Raw genomic sequence first — 17,686 nt, 5'->3', positions numbered from 1 at the left:
TTGATATACACTCTAGTGACGTTGCTAATGAACAGTGACTGCTGGAAGGAAACGCAGCAGTGTAGTTGCGAAGAGTGTAGAAGTCTCTGCCAACCGAGCAGCCAGAGTCGAGGCGTCAACCGCGTGATACCGCTCCGCTCATTGTCTTCTGCTGTAGACGGCGATCATACCTGTTAATCTTCTGGTTATCTGGTCCTTCTTTTCAAAACCAAAATCGTCTTCAGTTGTCATTGTTGTGAATACAATATTCCTATAATTCCATCTCGTATATTGATATTTATTACCGACTGCAATCCGTGTCCAAGTGCCAAATTTTCTGTTGAAAGTTCTGTGTCCCAACGGAACTTTAAAGAAGTATCATTTCTAACCCAGTGCCAAAAAAGAAAGTGTTAAAAGTGAAAGTGTAAGTGCAAACAATGTGGGAGAACAGTTAGCCGCGGGTCATGGACCCGCTGGCTCGCTTGATGGACGGCACGCCGCTACCGGGCGTACTCGGCGCCACCCGAGACGCAAGACCCCGAGGAGCCCTCGTCCACGCCAGTCTCGCCGCAGCACCGGCCATCGGTGACAAGAAAGGCCGCCACCTAACTGGAACTTTTTGTCTGACCGGTGATACGATGGAGGGCATCATACAGTGCTTGGTGTTCCTCAAAGCTTTTTCGGTAAGTGACATCATATGCGGAAGTTGTCTAGCTCTGGTACGTTGAAATCACCACACACAAGAACGTCGGACATTTTTGTCGATTTGAGGTGTCTGTTAAAGACCACCAACGTTATTTATGGATATAATTATATATTTTTGGTCATGGGAAAGGCGAGAATCTAAATAAATTCCCAAAATAATAATAGAAATAATGCGTTTTGAATTTTTTTTGGGGAAAACCGATGGTTTTTTTCATTATCATGTGTGGTGGTAACGCCAATCAGCCAACCAAAATATTATATTAAGCACTAGCTAGCACGGAAATACGAACTTGTGCAACAGAGGATGCCTTATTACACTTGACATTATACTTATAAATTACCGCGCCAAAATCAGTCGGGACCAATCGGTTAGCACAGCCATGACTATTCTTGCGAATAAGTTTTTGGGGGTTGATGTTGCTCGCTTCCGTAGGTTTACCCTTGAGACCCTACAAGTGACCCCTGGGTGGTGCTAAAGAGCAATAACTACTGGTGGTAGGCTTCGGCCGTGGCTAGTCACCACCCTCCCGACGCAGTCGAGTCGCCAAATGGTTTTTACCGTGTTCCGACTCGTGTTCGGGAGTTGCCATTTGGAGGTCGGGTCTGAACAGTTGCATTGCGTCTGACGGCGAGTTGTAGCTGCTTGTACTGCCACACTGAGCACTCGGTTCTGGAGGCTAGCGGGATCCGAAGCACGGTGCACCGCTGGCCGACCGTGGGAAGTTGGGGGCCCAAGTAGCGGGAAAGCCACCCGTGAAAGGCTGCCCCGCCACCCAACGAAAAATCCCGGAATGCTCCACCTTGCCGGTTGGCGACCGGAAGGGAGGACCAGGTGGCCATCTCCGGGGGGGTTCGGGCGTCCCCGCGGTCTCCAAGCCGATTGTAACCTCGTGTGGCAGTATGAGTCTGCTGCTTGGTTGAACACGACGCAGTGCCTCGTTCAACTGCCTTCCTCCTGCCTATTCACTTCTCCAAAACTGAATGAAAAACTTTAAAAATGGAAAAAAGTATACACAGCGGTTGCACGTCCTCCCACTAAAAGTGCACCTCACTAACATCCGAGGTCTGCACTCAAATCTCGATTCGGTCCACTACCACCTTCAAACCGACAAACCGCAGCTGCTGTTCCTCACAGAGACGCAGATCAGATGTCCGACTGACGCAGCGTACCTCAGCTACCCCGGGTATACTCTGGAGCACAGGTTCGTACCTCGTGCCGGAGTCTGTGTGTACGTTCGCGATGACATCTGTGTCAAGCGTCTCAAGAACCTTGAGGCACCGAGTTTTTCAATTTTATGGCTTCTGGTTGACACAGGAGTTACACAAATAGTGTACTGCTGTGTTTACCGATCGCACAGTGGAGATCAGGAGACGACCAAGCTGTTCCAATATCTAAGTGAGACGTCTGATGAGATTCAGCATAGGTACCCAGCGGCGCAACTAGTCATTCTGGGGGACTTTAATGCACACCATCAAGAATGGTTGTTCCCATACCAGAAGACCGATCACGCTGGGAGAGAGACGCGTAAACTTGCGTTAACGCTAAGCTTATCCCAGCTTGTCAGTGGCGCCACTAGGATACCAGATGTTGAATCCCATACGGCTAATTGCTTGGACCTTCTGCTGACAACTGATCCGGACCGATACTCTGTGGTTGTGGAGGCCCCACTGGGTACTTCCGACCATTGTCTGGTGAAAACTGTATCCGTATACTCCCCACCCGATCAGGGCCCTAGTGGTATGAGACGGGTGTGGCGATACAAGTTAGCAGATTGGGACGAAATGCGCCATTTCTTTGCGTCATATCCCTGGCAGGCGTGCTTTACTTCAGGAGACTCGTCGAGCTGTGCTGATGCTGTAGTCGAGGTCTTGCGTTTGGGTATGGAGTATTACATTCCATACTCTGATGTACCCAATGGACCCCAAGCTCGTCCATGGTTTAACGCTAATTGTAGTTGTGCTGAAGCACGTAAACAGTCCGCGTACCAAGCTTGGGCAGATGCTCGACTACGCAAAACTCCGAGTACTCAGAACATGAAGAAAGCTTTTAATAAGGCCGCCAAGAAGTGCAAAAGCATGTTACGTAGGGCCAAGTTCGACCATGTGCGCCGCATAGGAGCCAAGCTTGCCTCTTATCCAGCAGGCAGCAAATCCTTTTGGTCCCTGGCCAAAGCGGTCGAATCGAACTTTTGTCGCCCATCTTTGCCACCTCTGCTGAGGCCAGATGGTTCGCTGGCTCATACTGCGGAAGAGAAGGCGAATCTCTTTGCCTCACTCTTTGCAGAAAATTCGCGTCTAGATGCCGCAGGGACCCTACCACCTACTTTACCTCAGGCTGGCTGCACTATGGCGCCAGTTCGCTTACGCCAAAAAGAGGTACTTAGAACTCTGCGAAATCTAGACGTGAATAAGGCTAGCGGGCCAGATGGAATTCCAGCAATAGTCCTGCGTAACTGTGCACCTGAGTTGTCTCCTGTTCTCACACGCCTGTACCGCCTCTCACTTGAGACTGGTGTAGTTCCCAGGTCGTGGAAGCTTGCAAACGTGCAACCTGTACCAAAAAAGGGAAGCAGAGCTGACCCTGTCAACTATAGACCTATCTCAGTCACTTCCATACTCTGCAAGACTATGGAACGTGTACTCAACAACCGTCTCCTATCGTACCTTGAAGACAACGATCTCCTCAGTGATCGCCAGTACGGATTCCGACGAGGGCGATCTACTGGGGATCTTCTTGTGTATGCCTGTCACATATGGAGCGAGGCTATAGAAAAGCAAGGCGAAGCACTTGCAGTGTCTTTGGACATTTCTAAAGCCTTTGACAGGGTCTGGCACGCAAGCCTTTTAAGCAAGCTTCCCTCTTATGGGCTTCCCACTGACCTTTGCAATTGGATCTCGGATTTCTTGAGCGAACGTTCGATTCGAGTGGTCTTAGAAGGCTACTCTTCCGAACATATGGCGATAGATGCCGGAGTTCCTCAGGGTTCCGTACTGTCTGCAACTCTCTTTCTGCTGCATATCAATGATATGTTAATTCCAGGTACCTTTGCGTATGCTGATGACAGCACAGTTGTAGATAGGTACTTGACCAATGCAAGGGTCAGTGGAGAGGAAATCCAGTCTTGTCGAGAGTCCATGGTTAGCCGTTTAGATTTGACACTCCAGGCAGTCTCCGATTGGGGCAATGCCAATCTTGTCAAATTTAACGCTACCAAAACGCAGGCGTGTCTATTCTCCACAAAACGGAGTCCCTTTGAGCTGACTCCGACTTTTCGTGATATATCCATACCGTTAGCCGATTGTCTCCAGCTACTTGGAATGGACCTGTCGTCCAATTTGAACTTCGGCAGATACATTGAATCCACGGCCAAAAATGCAGCAAGGAAGCTTGGGATCCTTTCCAGGGTGAGGCGGTACTTTACACCGGGACAGTTGCTCCAGCTGTACCAAGCACAAGTCCGATCGTGCATGGAGTACTGCTGCCACCTTTGGGATGGCTCTGCGACATATCAACTGGCCACTTTGGATTCAATTGACAACCGTGCCAAGAGGCTTATAGGTGACTCGGAATTAGTGGAGGCGAAGCTGCAGAGCCTTGAACACCGCCGTAAAGTTGCCTGCTTATCGGTATTTTACAGGATATATCACGGAGAGTGTGCGATGGAATTACATGATTTAATTCCGCCTTCCCCTTTCCATCACCGGGGGACTAGGCGTAGGCTTGGGTTCCACCCCTATGTTGTGGATATTCCAAAGATTCGCACGAAGCGTTACGCTTCCACATTTATATGGCGAACGGCTATGGAGTGGAATTCCCTGCCTGCAGACTTGTTCCCTGAACGTTATAACTTGGACCTTTTCAAGGCGAGAGTGAATAGGCATTATTTAGGTGTGCATGCTCCATCGTCGACCTCATCGTCACTTTCCATCAGGTGAGATGGAGGTCAAATGCGCACCTATATTTTATAAAAAAAAAAAAAAAAAAAGTTGGACATTGTGATATTGGATCGATCGATCGGCACTCGCGAATATTTCTTCTTGACGTTACCATCTCACATGATAATGCTCTTGTGAAAATCGAAACCGAGAAACATGTGGGGCGTGGCCTCCATATTGTTTTATTCGCAAACGTGATTATTTCGAACCAGGATCGATAACTACTTGAGGCGGCCGGATTTCAGTACTGTGTTGCTTCCAGCACATATGCAGAAAACAGTTCTGCCCGATAAGTACAGCAGTTATCGTTCGCCGGTTCTTGAACTTGAATCCTTGACCATGGCCAACTGTGCAAATGCCAGGGAATATGTCTGTTTCATTTAAAAATCAAAATGTATATGGGAGAGGCGAGAATATCAAATAGATTCTTCAAATTAGAGTAATAATTAGTACGTTGGTTGGCTCATTCTTGAACCTGATAAATACATAGGTAATAATAATGTGCCAGACGACAACACCAATGACCTTATATAAAAAAATATGTTTTATTCGTTCATTTCAGAAAGAAGAAAGAAAGAAAATACATTTATTTGTTAACCACAATGATACCACAAAAGACAAAAAAAACAGAAAACGGAACAAAACAGAACTAAAACAAAACACGATCAAAACATTCAACGTTAAACATAAATAAATAGTTACGAACCAAAAACACAAACAAACACAAAAGAAAAATGTATATACAACAATTTGATAAAATTAAAAAAGAAAAATGTATATACAACAATTTGATAAAATTAAAACGGGAATTATTCACACAAATAATAAATGGAACAAATGTGATGAGATGAGATGAGATACTTTGTGCGGTGCCAGTCGCGGCAACAAAAGGGTCACAAACTTATTATTTGCTGAACAAACTGACTGCCTTAATATCTACTATAACTGGTGTTACAACTAATACAAATTTCACTAATTACAGTAATTTTTAACTTTTCAGACTAAAAATAGATTAACCTAAGTGTTAGTGTGTGTGAGTGTCAGTATGTGTACATGTGTCTGTAAGTGTGTAGTTGTGTGGAATGTGTGAATGTGTACGTGTGTGTCATCCACCCGAAAGACGTACAATATCCAAAATTATACATTGTTATACCAGTTAAATAGTATCATTTCAATTGCTTGTCTCATATAAGAAGTTACAAAAATAACAGTAGTATTATAAGTTTATATAAACATATGTAAATAAACCTTGGTTTCAAACTATGGGTACCAGAGCTACGAAATTTACTCGTGGGCACTATGCAGAACATCTAGACGAGCAAATTTAGAAAACTTGTCCTAAATTTTAGTCCAACCGTTAATCGAACCCGGGACTACTTTCTCCAGCAAGCGTCTACAATGCCTACCGCTGAACCACCGAGATCGTTGCTGTGCATGAATAGATTTTCAAAGCCATTTTTATAAAATGGATAATTTTTCCTTTCTGGCTACTTTGGTTTGTAAATGGGCCATCGATCTGATTGTCTTTCCAGCCGATTTGATTTATAAAACTTTACTGGAACAATATAACTGGCAATCCCTTATCCAAACAGGTATGAAGTCGGCAATCCATTTTGGATTAAAACTAATGTACAATTGTGAGATAACCTGGCAAAGTTTTCGCGCTGTAATCTTGGCTCGAACTCGCTGGTGCCACTTGCGCAGGTAGCTGAATTCTCTTTAAACGTTCCTCCAAGTTTCACGGACAGGACTTAAGCGGAATATAAAGTATATGAGGTAATACATCAAGGCAACGTTATTTAAAATATGGCGGTCGCAGTAAGAGTGCCTGGGTCCGTTAAGAACAATGCTGTACATCTTTGAGAATTCCAGGCGAATGCCAACGTTTTTCTGTGTACATTGATTGAAACGTTGACATTTAAAATAAACTTCCGGAGATTTTTTTTAATCTAATCAAACAGAAGTGTGTCAACTAAGTTCTGACAGAAAATCGACTTGCTGAATTTACTTTAGTAGAGCTCTTTGTGAAGGAATTCGTCTAGGAAAGTACTGCCACCTCACATATTATTTCTGTCGCGAAGTAGTAATGTGGGCATTGTTATGTTCAGGTTTTGAAGAGTATGTGTGCTGGTGAAATTACTGGCACATGGGACTTGTCAACTTATGTCTAAGGGCGAGGGGCGCAGTGGCAACGCACCTCGGATCCTTGCGTTTTAAAACTGAGTGGCACTGCAATTATTATAGACAGGCGTGTAGCTTACCACCAGGCGCACGACTTGTTCGTCCCGTCACTTGATATTACAAAAAAGATGTAATGTATTTATATCTGATGGCCAAGCAATTTAGAAACCGTCTGTTTTAGAAAAGACAGTCACTTAAAAAAATAATTAAAATTGTAGAATTTGAAATGAAAACAGTATGAAAAATTATCCAAATGTAAACCGAATTCAACTTAATCATAGCGCTTACTTAGTTGTCTAGACATCTGTTTGACTAGCAGGGATTTAAATCCCTGGTACTAATAATATCGTTAGTTTACAACCTACACGATTTTCCTTTGACCCTGGTGCTGTTAGGATTATAACGATTTGTTTAAAGAGGACTTTGGAGTTTGTTTCAAATTACACGGAACTTGTTTATATTAAGGATTCGGGGCCTCAAGGCTATATTTATTAGATTCTGAAGTAGCATGTACAGTTTAAAATATTATTAAGGTTCAACTGGCAGTTTCAAGAGGTTATTTGGTTCTAATTTCGTTAATGTTGAAGTTCACACATTCACAAGCGACGTAATATAACTGAGGAAATATGGACAACATATTAAATAACCAATAACGTGGCTTTTGGATGCTGAGTAGAACCATCGCAATACACCAGGCGTTCAGAGGCTCAACGGAGCAGTCAGTTATTAATGGAAGAAGGAATTACGCGCGGAATCCATTTGGCATCTTCAGATATTGTATTTAATTATCCTTGTCGACCCTTCAGCTATATTATTATGATTTTTGTACGTACTGAGCATCGTGATGTTCCTACGAATTTGTCCTGAAATGGAGAGAGACTAAATACACGTGATATACCAACCTAGTGTGACGGTGGCTCATTTCGATTTACATTAGCTTCAAATTAGGGGGTGCTCCAGCGGTAACAGTACTGCAAGCTTTGTTCATCAAATCGTCAGATCACTTTTAAAGCTTGATTGTGAACTAATATTGTAACAACTCATAATTATACAACTCATAACAAACTCCAATAATTATACAACTCATAACAAACTCCAATAAATGGACATGAGAGTACAGAAATAGATAATTTCCGTCAAGTTAATATTTAAAAATCAACATCTGCCAGTTAGACATTTTGAATAATAAAAGCTTTTATTTCCTTTGTTTCCTTCATTTCCTTTATTTCAGCGTAATACACACGAAATCAATGTCAATCATCAAGAAAACAGTCAAGATAAACACAAAGCTATATTATTTATTACATTCGCTCTCGCTACCGTACCGTACCGGGTGTCGTCGCAAAATCCGCCGCAAGACAGATTGTTAGCTTGACAGACTGACAGAGATCTTATTTGTGTAGATATTCGTATAAACGCGTTACGAACTCCCTTTACTACGTAGAAAATATATGTGGAACACGGGGCTTTTAATGATCGAAATTAATTATACATATTTCAAACTTCTAAAATATGAACCGCTACGATACCGTAGCATAAATTTTGCTACGACACTATATGTGTGCTACGCGATGTTAGCTACGGCGCGCAGTCATCAATAGTTAACCGTACAAATTGAAAATACACTTCCCACTATTAACAGTTGTACAATGTACCGATCAACGTAAACAAAAGGAATATTACCACATTACCGGTATTCACATCGTAAAGATTCTGTATTCCAATTTTGGAACATTTCCTGCGCAGTGTATTATTTTTCTCATACCCCGCATCCCGGAGGCTCACCCCGCACTCTCATCCTTTGCCCGCGCCCGTTTTTGAATATTTTAGCGCACCTCCAGCTACTGCTTGATTCCTGGTACATGCATATTTTAGCGATGCTTTGTTTTGTACGAAGGAATTAGAAAATGGTGAATATTTAGGCATAATTTGATAAACCAACATAACATAATTTAATTGCTAAAATAAACTAAATTAAAAAACGTGGTTGGTTAAAGGTCCTTGGCTATTTGATTAATAGTAGTTTATGTGACTGTTACATAATGAAAGGCATTAAAATACGAGTGTGGGTTTATGAAACAAGCTACAGGCGAGTTTCATAAAAACATCTCACGAGTGTTTTAATGCCTAATTATGTACAGCTATATACACTGCTTTATCTACACACATATTATAAGCTCTCTGTGATGTGTTCAGGAACCGCATATTACGACTGGCGAAATGGCGGCAAATTAAAAAAAAAACTTTTCTCACGCTTGTCACAACCGTAGTTTTTATTTTTAATTCATAGAAAAACTAGAATCGGCCTCAACTATCATATCGTTCGATATCAGGTAACGTGTGAAATTGTCAAAATAGTTTGCTATTGACATTTCATTTCGAATAAAACTTTATCTCGACAAATATTAGAATTGAGGTCCAATCAAATCCTTTTTGTTTTTCAGAGATGTTCGAAATTTGAATGTAATAACAACATCGAATTTGATGTTAACATGACGCAATAACATTTTCACAGATAAGAAATTTGTTCTAACAAAACCTTTATGCTGGTCGTAATTTGCGGTTTTTGAACACATTATAGAGATTTATGATATGTGTGTAGACAAAAACTTTCATTGTTTCCATTAATTCACTTGGGTACATGCAATCAGTAGTAAGTAGTAGGTGTGCTATTCCTTTTTAGTAAAACGATTATTAATGTGTTGCTACTGTGGCTCTATTAGGGTTGTGACGTCATCTGGAATTATTGCCCTGGAATTATTTTTATTGTCTCCTGGCTTATAATGCCTGTAATAATTTTCTTTTTCAACGAAATTTAATTCGTTTTTTTAAACAATTTTTTTTAATAGTGTAATGTGTGAATATTTGTATTCCTCCTTGAACAATAGTCGAAAACACTTTTAAGGGAAAGTAAAACTACAATGATAATGGCTGTACAATTTGAGTCTTCTCCCGGATTTAAATTAAATGGACGCCAGCCAAATCGGTGTTTTGGGAGACTTATACCATGAATAAAACATACGCCCGGGTGATAGAGGGGTGTAAAGGGATTAAGAGGGGAAGGGGAGTCTGTGAGACACAATGTTGAAGGATTGATTCTAATAAACTCGCCTTTAATGAGTTGCTGATTATTTTGACAACCTAATTCGTGTTTGAATATTTGATGGAATACAAGGGATTGTTTGTACATAAACATTGCACTGGTTTGATATTTTAACGTAAATATGGGTAAATATGTTGTGCATGTTGCCTTCAAGCAAGCAATTAAGGGACATACTTGCCATATGAAGTTCATTTTGCAATTTGCGTTTATTAAAAGCGACAAATATTTAAAATTGCGTCAGGGCTATATGAGCAGCCCATATTAGTATTTCCTCGAGGGCGACTCCATTATCTCATCTTTGACCGTACATTATTTATGCTCCCCTGGTACCTTTTGTGTCGGCACAAAGGGCTTACTTGGGCTGTTTTCTTTCCATTTCCTTCGCATATTGATAGGGACGTAGCGATTGTGACGAATGAAATTGACCAATAAATTTCGTAACATATGGTGCGCCGAAAAACTATCCAAAGTAATAATGGAAATACTTTCCCGCTTCAACCTTCAAGCGCAGCCCACACAGCCGGGACCAAAGGCATAGCGATGTCATGGCGAATCTGCACGAATCCAACGCCGCCCGGATGCTGTCACTAAAATCTCCGCGTGTTTAAAGCGGCTTGGAGGTGGTAGGTGTAATTGCAATGGCTTGCCTAAGAGTGAATACTTATAATACAATAAATACTATAAAGGATTACAGCACCTTCTCTGATTCCGGGCCCTGCTGCATATAGCTGTTTGTGAGGGCACCCTACCCGCCACCGGCACTGCTACCACCAGAATTTCCTTCTGGTCGATTTTGATGTGACATTGTTCATACTAATTGGAACAACACAAGGAAGCATTGTGGCGCAATACACAAGTAACTCAGAACCAAAGTAGAGATTAGAGGAAATATTTTCCTTTGTGTTTTGTCTTGTGGATTTTGATTAATAAAGTAAGAAATATGAGGCTACATTTATTTGGACGCCTTCGGTCTTAGTCTAGACTAACTCATGCTTTAATCCGGTTCCATCTAGTATAATACAGCTTATTCTAGCACTTTACATTATTCATTAATTTAGAAATGAAAGTCTCAGGTTCTCTTTCATTTCAGGCTTCTCGTCTTCTAAAGACTTAGTTTTTATATTCATTCGCTTTAAAAACTTAAAGATTGTGTTATTTGTCTTATTTATTGAAAGATTGATTTACTTTATAATATGATTTAAGATATAAAATTACCGTTCTATATAGGAGAATTAAAACAAAAAATATTTTGAATATAATAGATTCCAAGTTGACAAGCACCTGATGGTGACTGATGGGGTAGCAGGCGGTGCTACGTGTTGTTAAGCTGCTGCGCATTTAAAAAATTTTGGGATAAATGTTGGAATTTAATAACTATAGGGCTTCAGTAGACAACCAAAATCTAGCAGATTCTCTGTAGCGCACATAAAGAGAAATATGTTAAAGAAATATTGCACTGTTTTGTGTCAATATTATAGAAGTATAAAGTATGTACATTAACAAAATGTATGCCATTGTCATCATACTTGGTAGTCGAGTTGGCAATCATACAATGCCATCGCAGTTCTTTAAATTGGGTACTTATAACATCTGCAATTTGTTGTCTTCTGTAAAAGCTATTCGTCTGTCATTGTGTATAATTTTTATGAAGGAAATAAATTTTCGATTTAACTTTAAATAGAATGCCTGTGGGAATTGGCAAAACTTTGATTGGGAGCAGTGTGCCGGATGGTGTTCCATATTTATGATCTAACCGCGGTTTCATTTTGAATGGCCTCTGCGATGCTGTTGGCGAATGCTATGACTCTAAGGTTAGAAATAGTATCATAACTCTTTATGGCTTTGCTATACATTGTCATCCTTGGTTACACCCTAATTGATATTTGAGAGCCCTTTGCCGTTCAGGAACTTAAGCAAATATCCTCACCGCTTTCTTTTATTCACTGTTGGGGGGCCTGGAAGATATAACACAGGTTTCGACCCAGTTTGGATTCCAGCTTCCTCACAAACTATAATTAGCTAATACAACTAGTACTTATTAATATATGTAACAAGAATTTTGTAGTCTGTGACGGTAGAAATAAACTATTTTTCATTTTTCATTGTCGTAGATAAAGAACTTCAAAAAAAGTAGTTTCATAGCTAAATTATTACGAACATTACTTTCGATTCGTGGTTTGTAGGAGTCGTAAGAAACACTAAGGTAGCTTTAATTGGTGGGTACGAAGGGTGGAATGAGATTCAGGTAAATTAGTAAATAATCTCGCTTTCTTACCTCCGAACCGCTATTTTTGTTTGCGTACTGATTTATTTACAGAATTTGTATATATATAACCACGAAGCAAAGCTGCATTCTAATAGCAGAGAGATGCAGCTGCATATCTCCTTACATATTCCTTAATAGCTTTTGCGATATTCACGAGTACGTACCGGGGAAATACGCAGCAATATCGAATTCCTCAAATATGTGCAATAGAATCTTTATTGTAGTATTTCATATCATAACAAATCAAAGTGTCACCGGCCCGGCGGGCAAATATTTCATTGGCTCTAGCGACGGTAAACAATTTTGCCGCAGTTATAGAACTGTCAATTATAAGGAATAGAAGGTCGGGAATTGGTGGTCAGGAAGGGACGCAATTATCACTAGCATAGGGTCAAAATCATATCGAGCCTGAGACTTAGATTTAAAATCAACTCTGTGCCTGTTACGATAAGAATGTTACAGAGACCAAAGTAAGTAAGTAAAGATTCATTTACACTTGACTATATCTGTTAAATATGTATAACAATCTGCTCTATTTTACTTATTTTAGGTCCTCAAAAAGGATAGTTCAATCAAAAGGGAAACTAATGATGCCAATGCACCTCAACGGAAGACTGGCGTAATAATATCTTTGTGGTAGTGAAATGAGCGTAGTTGAATATGCATCAAATACGAAACTTCTTAGAATTATTACGAAGCTGCGTCAAATGAAATACTATGTTCATAGACGATCATTTGCTCAGAGTCACTTCAAATATTTGCCGGTGCATTATGTCGAAATTGTATTTTCGTCGTGTGAGGTTAATTTGATTCTTTTAATCAAACCCATTCATGACAGACGTTCATGAACGAAAAAATCTGGATAGATTGCATGGATGAAAGCTAGATTTATTTCGTACAAGCAAATATTACTGTCCTGTTTTAGGTACCTAACTCAGAACACAACTTAGGAGTAAATCCAGCACCATACGTAAACCTTCATCATATCATTAAGTTTATTAAATAGCACAATATTTTCTACCATAATATTGATTGGTTTTTGTGAAATTACTCCACAAGTTTCTTATAATTATATCTTCAACAATACTTCAGTCTTACCGGATGGGTAAGACAACGTCTCCCAACTGCTCTATTTGTAACAAGAAGGAGGATGCTTACCACGTCCTCTTGGAGTACGTCCGGCGCGAGGCTAAGACTGAGAGGCTTCCACTGGGCATCAAATTCAAGTTGCCAATACTAAGTGTGGGTCTGTGCAACAGCATACTAACCAATTCTACATCCAAAGTCGCCAGAGCGCTGTACCGCATGGTGCAAAATGTATAAAATATAGTATTTATGTATTGATTTGTATGTAGTGTGTTTGATTGTTGCTGTGTTCCTATGGGGGTGCAATATTTTATTAAGAATAAATCCTCTTACAAATAAAGAAAAAAAATCTTTCTTCATATTTTGAGATTGGCAGCACGTTTTGTTGTTATTTCTCCATTCTGACACCATAATTGCTATCTCTAGAGTTTTTAGTTAGTACATGTATGAACCTGTGGAAATCAGCGGACGGGAAATCAAAGGATAATTAATTTATCGATGTTTAATGATACTATTTCAATTGAGAGGTATAATTTTCAAAAAAAAGGTATAATTTTCAATATACCTTTTTTCAAAAGCACGCTAGAGAATACCGCGGCGGGAGGCACCGGTATGTGCCGGAATCCACCACCGGTGCGACAAACTCCACTGGTGTGTACCGGAGTCTGCCTAAATGCGCCGAGGTAGCGGCAAACTGTAGGGGAGAGGAAATACATGCAGTCGCTAGAGGAATGGAATCAAATCCCAGCGCTAAGTGGCATGTCGGCAGACGCAGCTGCATTCCAGCGGATTGTGGTACCACTGGCATACGCTCGTAGTATCGTAAAGAATGTTCCTCGTCAGTGTGTGCTGGCGGGCAAGACAAGATCCTCTTCGATGCTTTCCCCGCCGTCCGCCGGTGTGCGCTGGCTGTAAGTTTGACACCTTAGCGGATACCGATAGCTTCGCGAAATTCTGTTATAGACCAATTTAGTTATCTACGCAAATTGCGTGCCCATAATATTTACTTTTTATTTTTCAGGTAAGTTGCCGTTGTACAACATCCTTGAAGGATCTAATTTTCAACAACACGTGAGTTCCAGATTCATATACAGTGCTCAAAAATGTCTAGGGATCAAAGGCATACGAGAATTCATACATGATTGATCCCTAGAAACTTTTGATGTATAATCGAATACTATTATTTGTTGAACGATTCTTTGAATTGCCCAGTCCACTGAACTTTCATTAGTCGGTCCCGAATCGAGTGGGATGGAATTGGAAACAGTCGTCGTATTTACTGGCGAAGAGTGCGACTTCCTTTATCCGGCTCGAAGGACCACGAGTGCAATGTAAATAAATTGATTTGCTGTTCTAACACACGGTCACTGTGGGTACTTAATTGCTAACCGTGATAAGTTTATATACGTTGATGATTTACCGTGATAAGCTACGGCCACAGAAAACAAATTAAAACTCAGGTACGATACAAAGAACTTACGTAACGAGTCTTTTGAATAACAAATGAGGAGCACTTGCAGAGTATTAGCCGGTATAAGTTTTAATCTGGAATCTCGTAATGATAAATTAATAGGGCTCTGCTGCTCGTGTTATTCAAACGATTAAAGTTATAATTAAACGTCGGATCGTAATTAAATGTTTCTATTTGGAATATGGTTTTTGTGGCCATCGGGATACGGTTTTATATTGTACTAAAGGGATTTTTCGCGACTTCTACTTCTTGGCGTGTCGACTCTGACGTATATATTTTTGAGGACAAGTACTTAGCGACTGACACTTCATCAGCGGCTTTATACAGGACACGCAGGGCACGATAAAAGATGTGCTATTGTCCGAGGAAACACCCCATACATACATACATGCGCTCTCGGTCTATGGACCCACCCGTACATGCTCTTCTTGTATGACTTGGGCTCGCAACCTATTCCGAGACTTCCAAATTTGCCTAGGTAGATCATGCCCAAGAGGGAGGTGCTTCGACAGCGGAAAGAATGATGGCGTGGGGCATATCTCCTGCCAGAGACTTATTCCAACTTAGTTAGTTGACCCGTACAGATGGAATACATCTTTGATGAAGCTATGGCGATTCCGTAGTCTCTAGGTTACTAGCACGTGATGGGTGCCGCGGGTCAGTCTCTTTACGCGACTAGTTTTACTATTATGTTCAAAATACCTTTTTATATATGATAAAGCTAATTTAGAGTTTCAAACAATTTCATTTCAGACTTCAAAGTCGTGAACTATATATCAAAAACAGACTTTCATCTCTTGTGTAAGTCGGGTGTTAATTATTCATGACACATCGTTTGTGCGACACGGAGTTTTTAATTTCGTTAGCGCCGTCAATTATACGTCGCTTTTGCTCTTTTATAAGCTCACATCTTTCTGTCACATATCTGCCTGGCTTTAGTATCATGAACGACCGTACAACTGTATTTTTTATACCAAGTGACGGGACAAACAAGTCGTGCGCCTGGTGATAAGCTACACACCTGTCCATAACAGTTGAAGTGCCACTCAGAGCTTTAAAACGCAAAATCCGAGGGGCACGGACACTGCGCCCGTCACCTTGAGGCATTAGCATTAGCTGACAAGTCCCATGTGGATTTTAAAAACCCTTAAAAACCGAAACTCAGTAATGCTCACATTACTGCTCTCTTACTGCTCTTACCGTACTTACTTTTTGCGAAACAAAAAGTAAGTACGGTTTTTTGAGTTTGGTTTCCGCAGGGGAAATACTATGAAACTGTTTTAAAAATTATGAAGAGATTGAACACAATAACATTATCTGCCACTTCTGGACATGATGCCTCTTCCGAGGTTCACTACCAGGATCAGTCGCAATTGTTAGAGGGTGCGAGGGATCGATACGTGTACGATACAGATGAAAGGCGAAAGAAATTTTATAGAAACGATTGTACTAATGAATATAGTATTGATAACTGCATATCTCACAAGTGACATGTCATTTCATCAATGTCCCCTCCCGCTATCCCTAACGCCGCGCCGGCGCGTCGCCAAAATAATGCGCCAGTCAACAGCACTGCAGTTCATTTGCACTGCACTCTAGACGCACTGATTGCTGTCATAGCGCTAAATGAAGCTCAACTCTGGCAATACGCTGGGGGATTGGAATTTCTATTAAGTTTTAAAATCATGTTTACATTGTGGTGTAGGCAGGATTTGAAACAATTAGGTACTTTAACGATGTAAAAATTAAATGTTCTAGACAAAAAATCTAATATAAAATCCAACAATCTCAAAATAAAGCTAACCATTCACTTTACAATATCATATTTATTATAAATAAATTTTATGTATTCATATATTAAATATATCCAAACGTTTTGTTTTAAAACTCCTGTAACGAACAGAAATTTTTTAATAATAAAAATTATTTTGATACGTTTTAATTTTTCTGTATTGTTTTCGGTCTTTATATGTTCGGATATTTTATTATAAGTTTTTACCGCATTACAAAGGGATCAGAGTAAATTAAATTTAATTTTGAGGTTGGGGGGCTAATCTTATTACACTTCAACAGAAATTTTAAATGATTACGGAACTTTTAAGTGATAACAGAAACTTTAAAGTGATTACGGAAATTTTTATACCTGACTGGATAGTTTAATAGGCTAGGTAGCCTAGACGGAAACGGAATGGTAGTAGTATGAATTGCTGCAGCTTTTTTAGCAGTCTTTGTGGTTTTTTAAATAATAAGAGTAGAATATAAACAATCACGTCAATTATAATTCTACCATTTTAATGATGGCGCTCAACAAGGGGCTACGTCAATGAGGACAGATTAAATTACTTCATTTGCCTTGGGCTTAATTAAAGCTGGCATAACAATAAACTGCTTGGCAAATGAAGATGAAATCACAGATAGCGGATCAGGTCGTGGATTTAATGCTTCATCGATGGATTCGATGCAACCCGACTCTAATTGCCGGCGACTTTCTTTCTGTCGCCTGTTTGTTGTTGTCTGTTTTCCTTTCTGGTTTTTCTTGTTTGTAGGATTTTCTTATAACAAGTATGTTTTTGATTCATTCATGTGGCGCGGAAATAAAACTTTTTTAATTTATTCAATCATATTTGTTTGCCGGTGTGGTCAGTAATATTTGATCGACGTATAAATGATCAGCCATTGTAACGCGCTTTCATGCTTCTTTCTGTTTCACATCTCATAGTTCAGAAACAGTATCTACCGACATCGAGCTTAGTTTCACAGCTGTTTTACGCAAATATTTAATTCCACATTATTAACGTTAACCATAAATTCAGTTCAAAATAAAAATGCAACACAATTCATTTAGGATTTGACTTTGTGATTACGTAATCGCAACGAAAGCATCACCTATCTATTCTTCAGATTCACTTTACACACCGAAACATGTTTCCTCCAAAAATAAAAAATCTCAGCAACAAGG

At 40.2% G+C, this 17,686-nt stretch overlaps 1 protein-coding gene across 8 annotated transcripts in view; it reads left to right on the top strand.

Moving 5' to 3' along the window:
• Positions 1 to 454: 454 nt before the first annotated feature.
• Positions 455 to 17,686, top strand: part of LOC113236336 (neurobeachin) — a 545,925-nt gene continuing 528,693 nt past the window's right edge. For all 8 annotated transcript variants that reach the window (XM_026472364.1, XM_026472367.1, XM_026472366.1 and 5 more), the window contains exon 1: positions 455 to 662. In XM_026472364.1, the coding sequence (XP_026328149.1) occupies positions 465 to 662 (198 nt within the window). In that variant the 5' untranslated portion in view covers positions 455 to 464. The remainder of the gene's footprint in view (positions 663 to 17,686) is intronic.

This window comes from Hyposmocoma kahamanoa, unplaced genomic scaffold (genome assembly GCF_003589595.1).
Source record: "Hyposmocoma kahamanoa isolate Upper Pololo Valley unplaced genomic scaffold, ASM358959v1 91, whole genome shotgun sequence".
Classification (NCBI taxonomy): Eukaryota; Metazoa; Arthropoda; class Insecta; order Lepidoptera; family Cosmopterigidae; genus Hyposmocoma; species Hyposmocoma kahamanoa.
The sequence above is the reverse complement of the archived record's forward strand: the minus strand, read 5'-3'. Positions and strand labels throughout refer to the sequence as shown.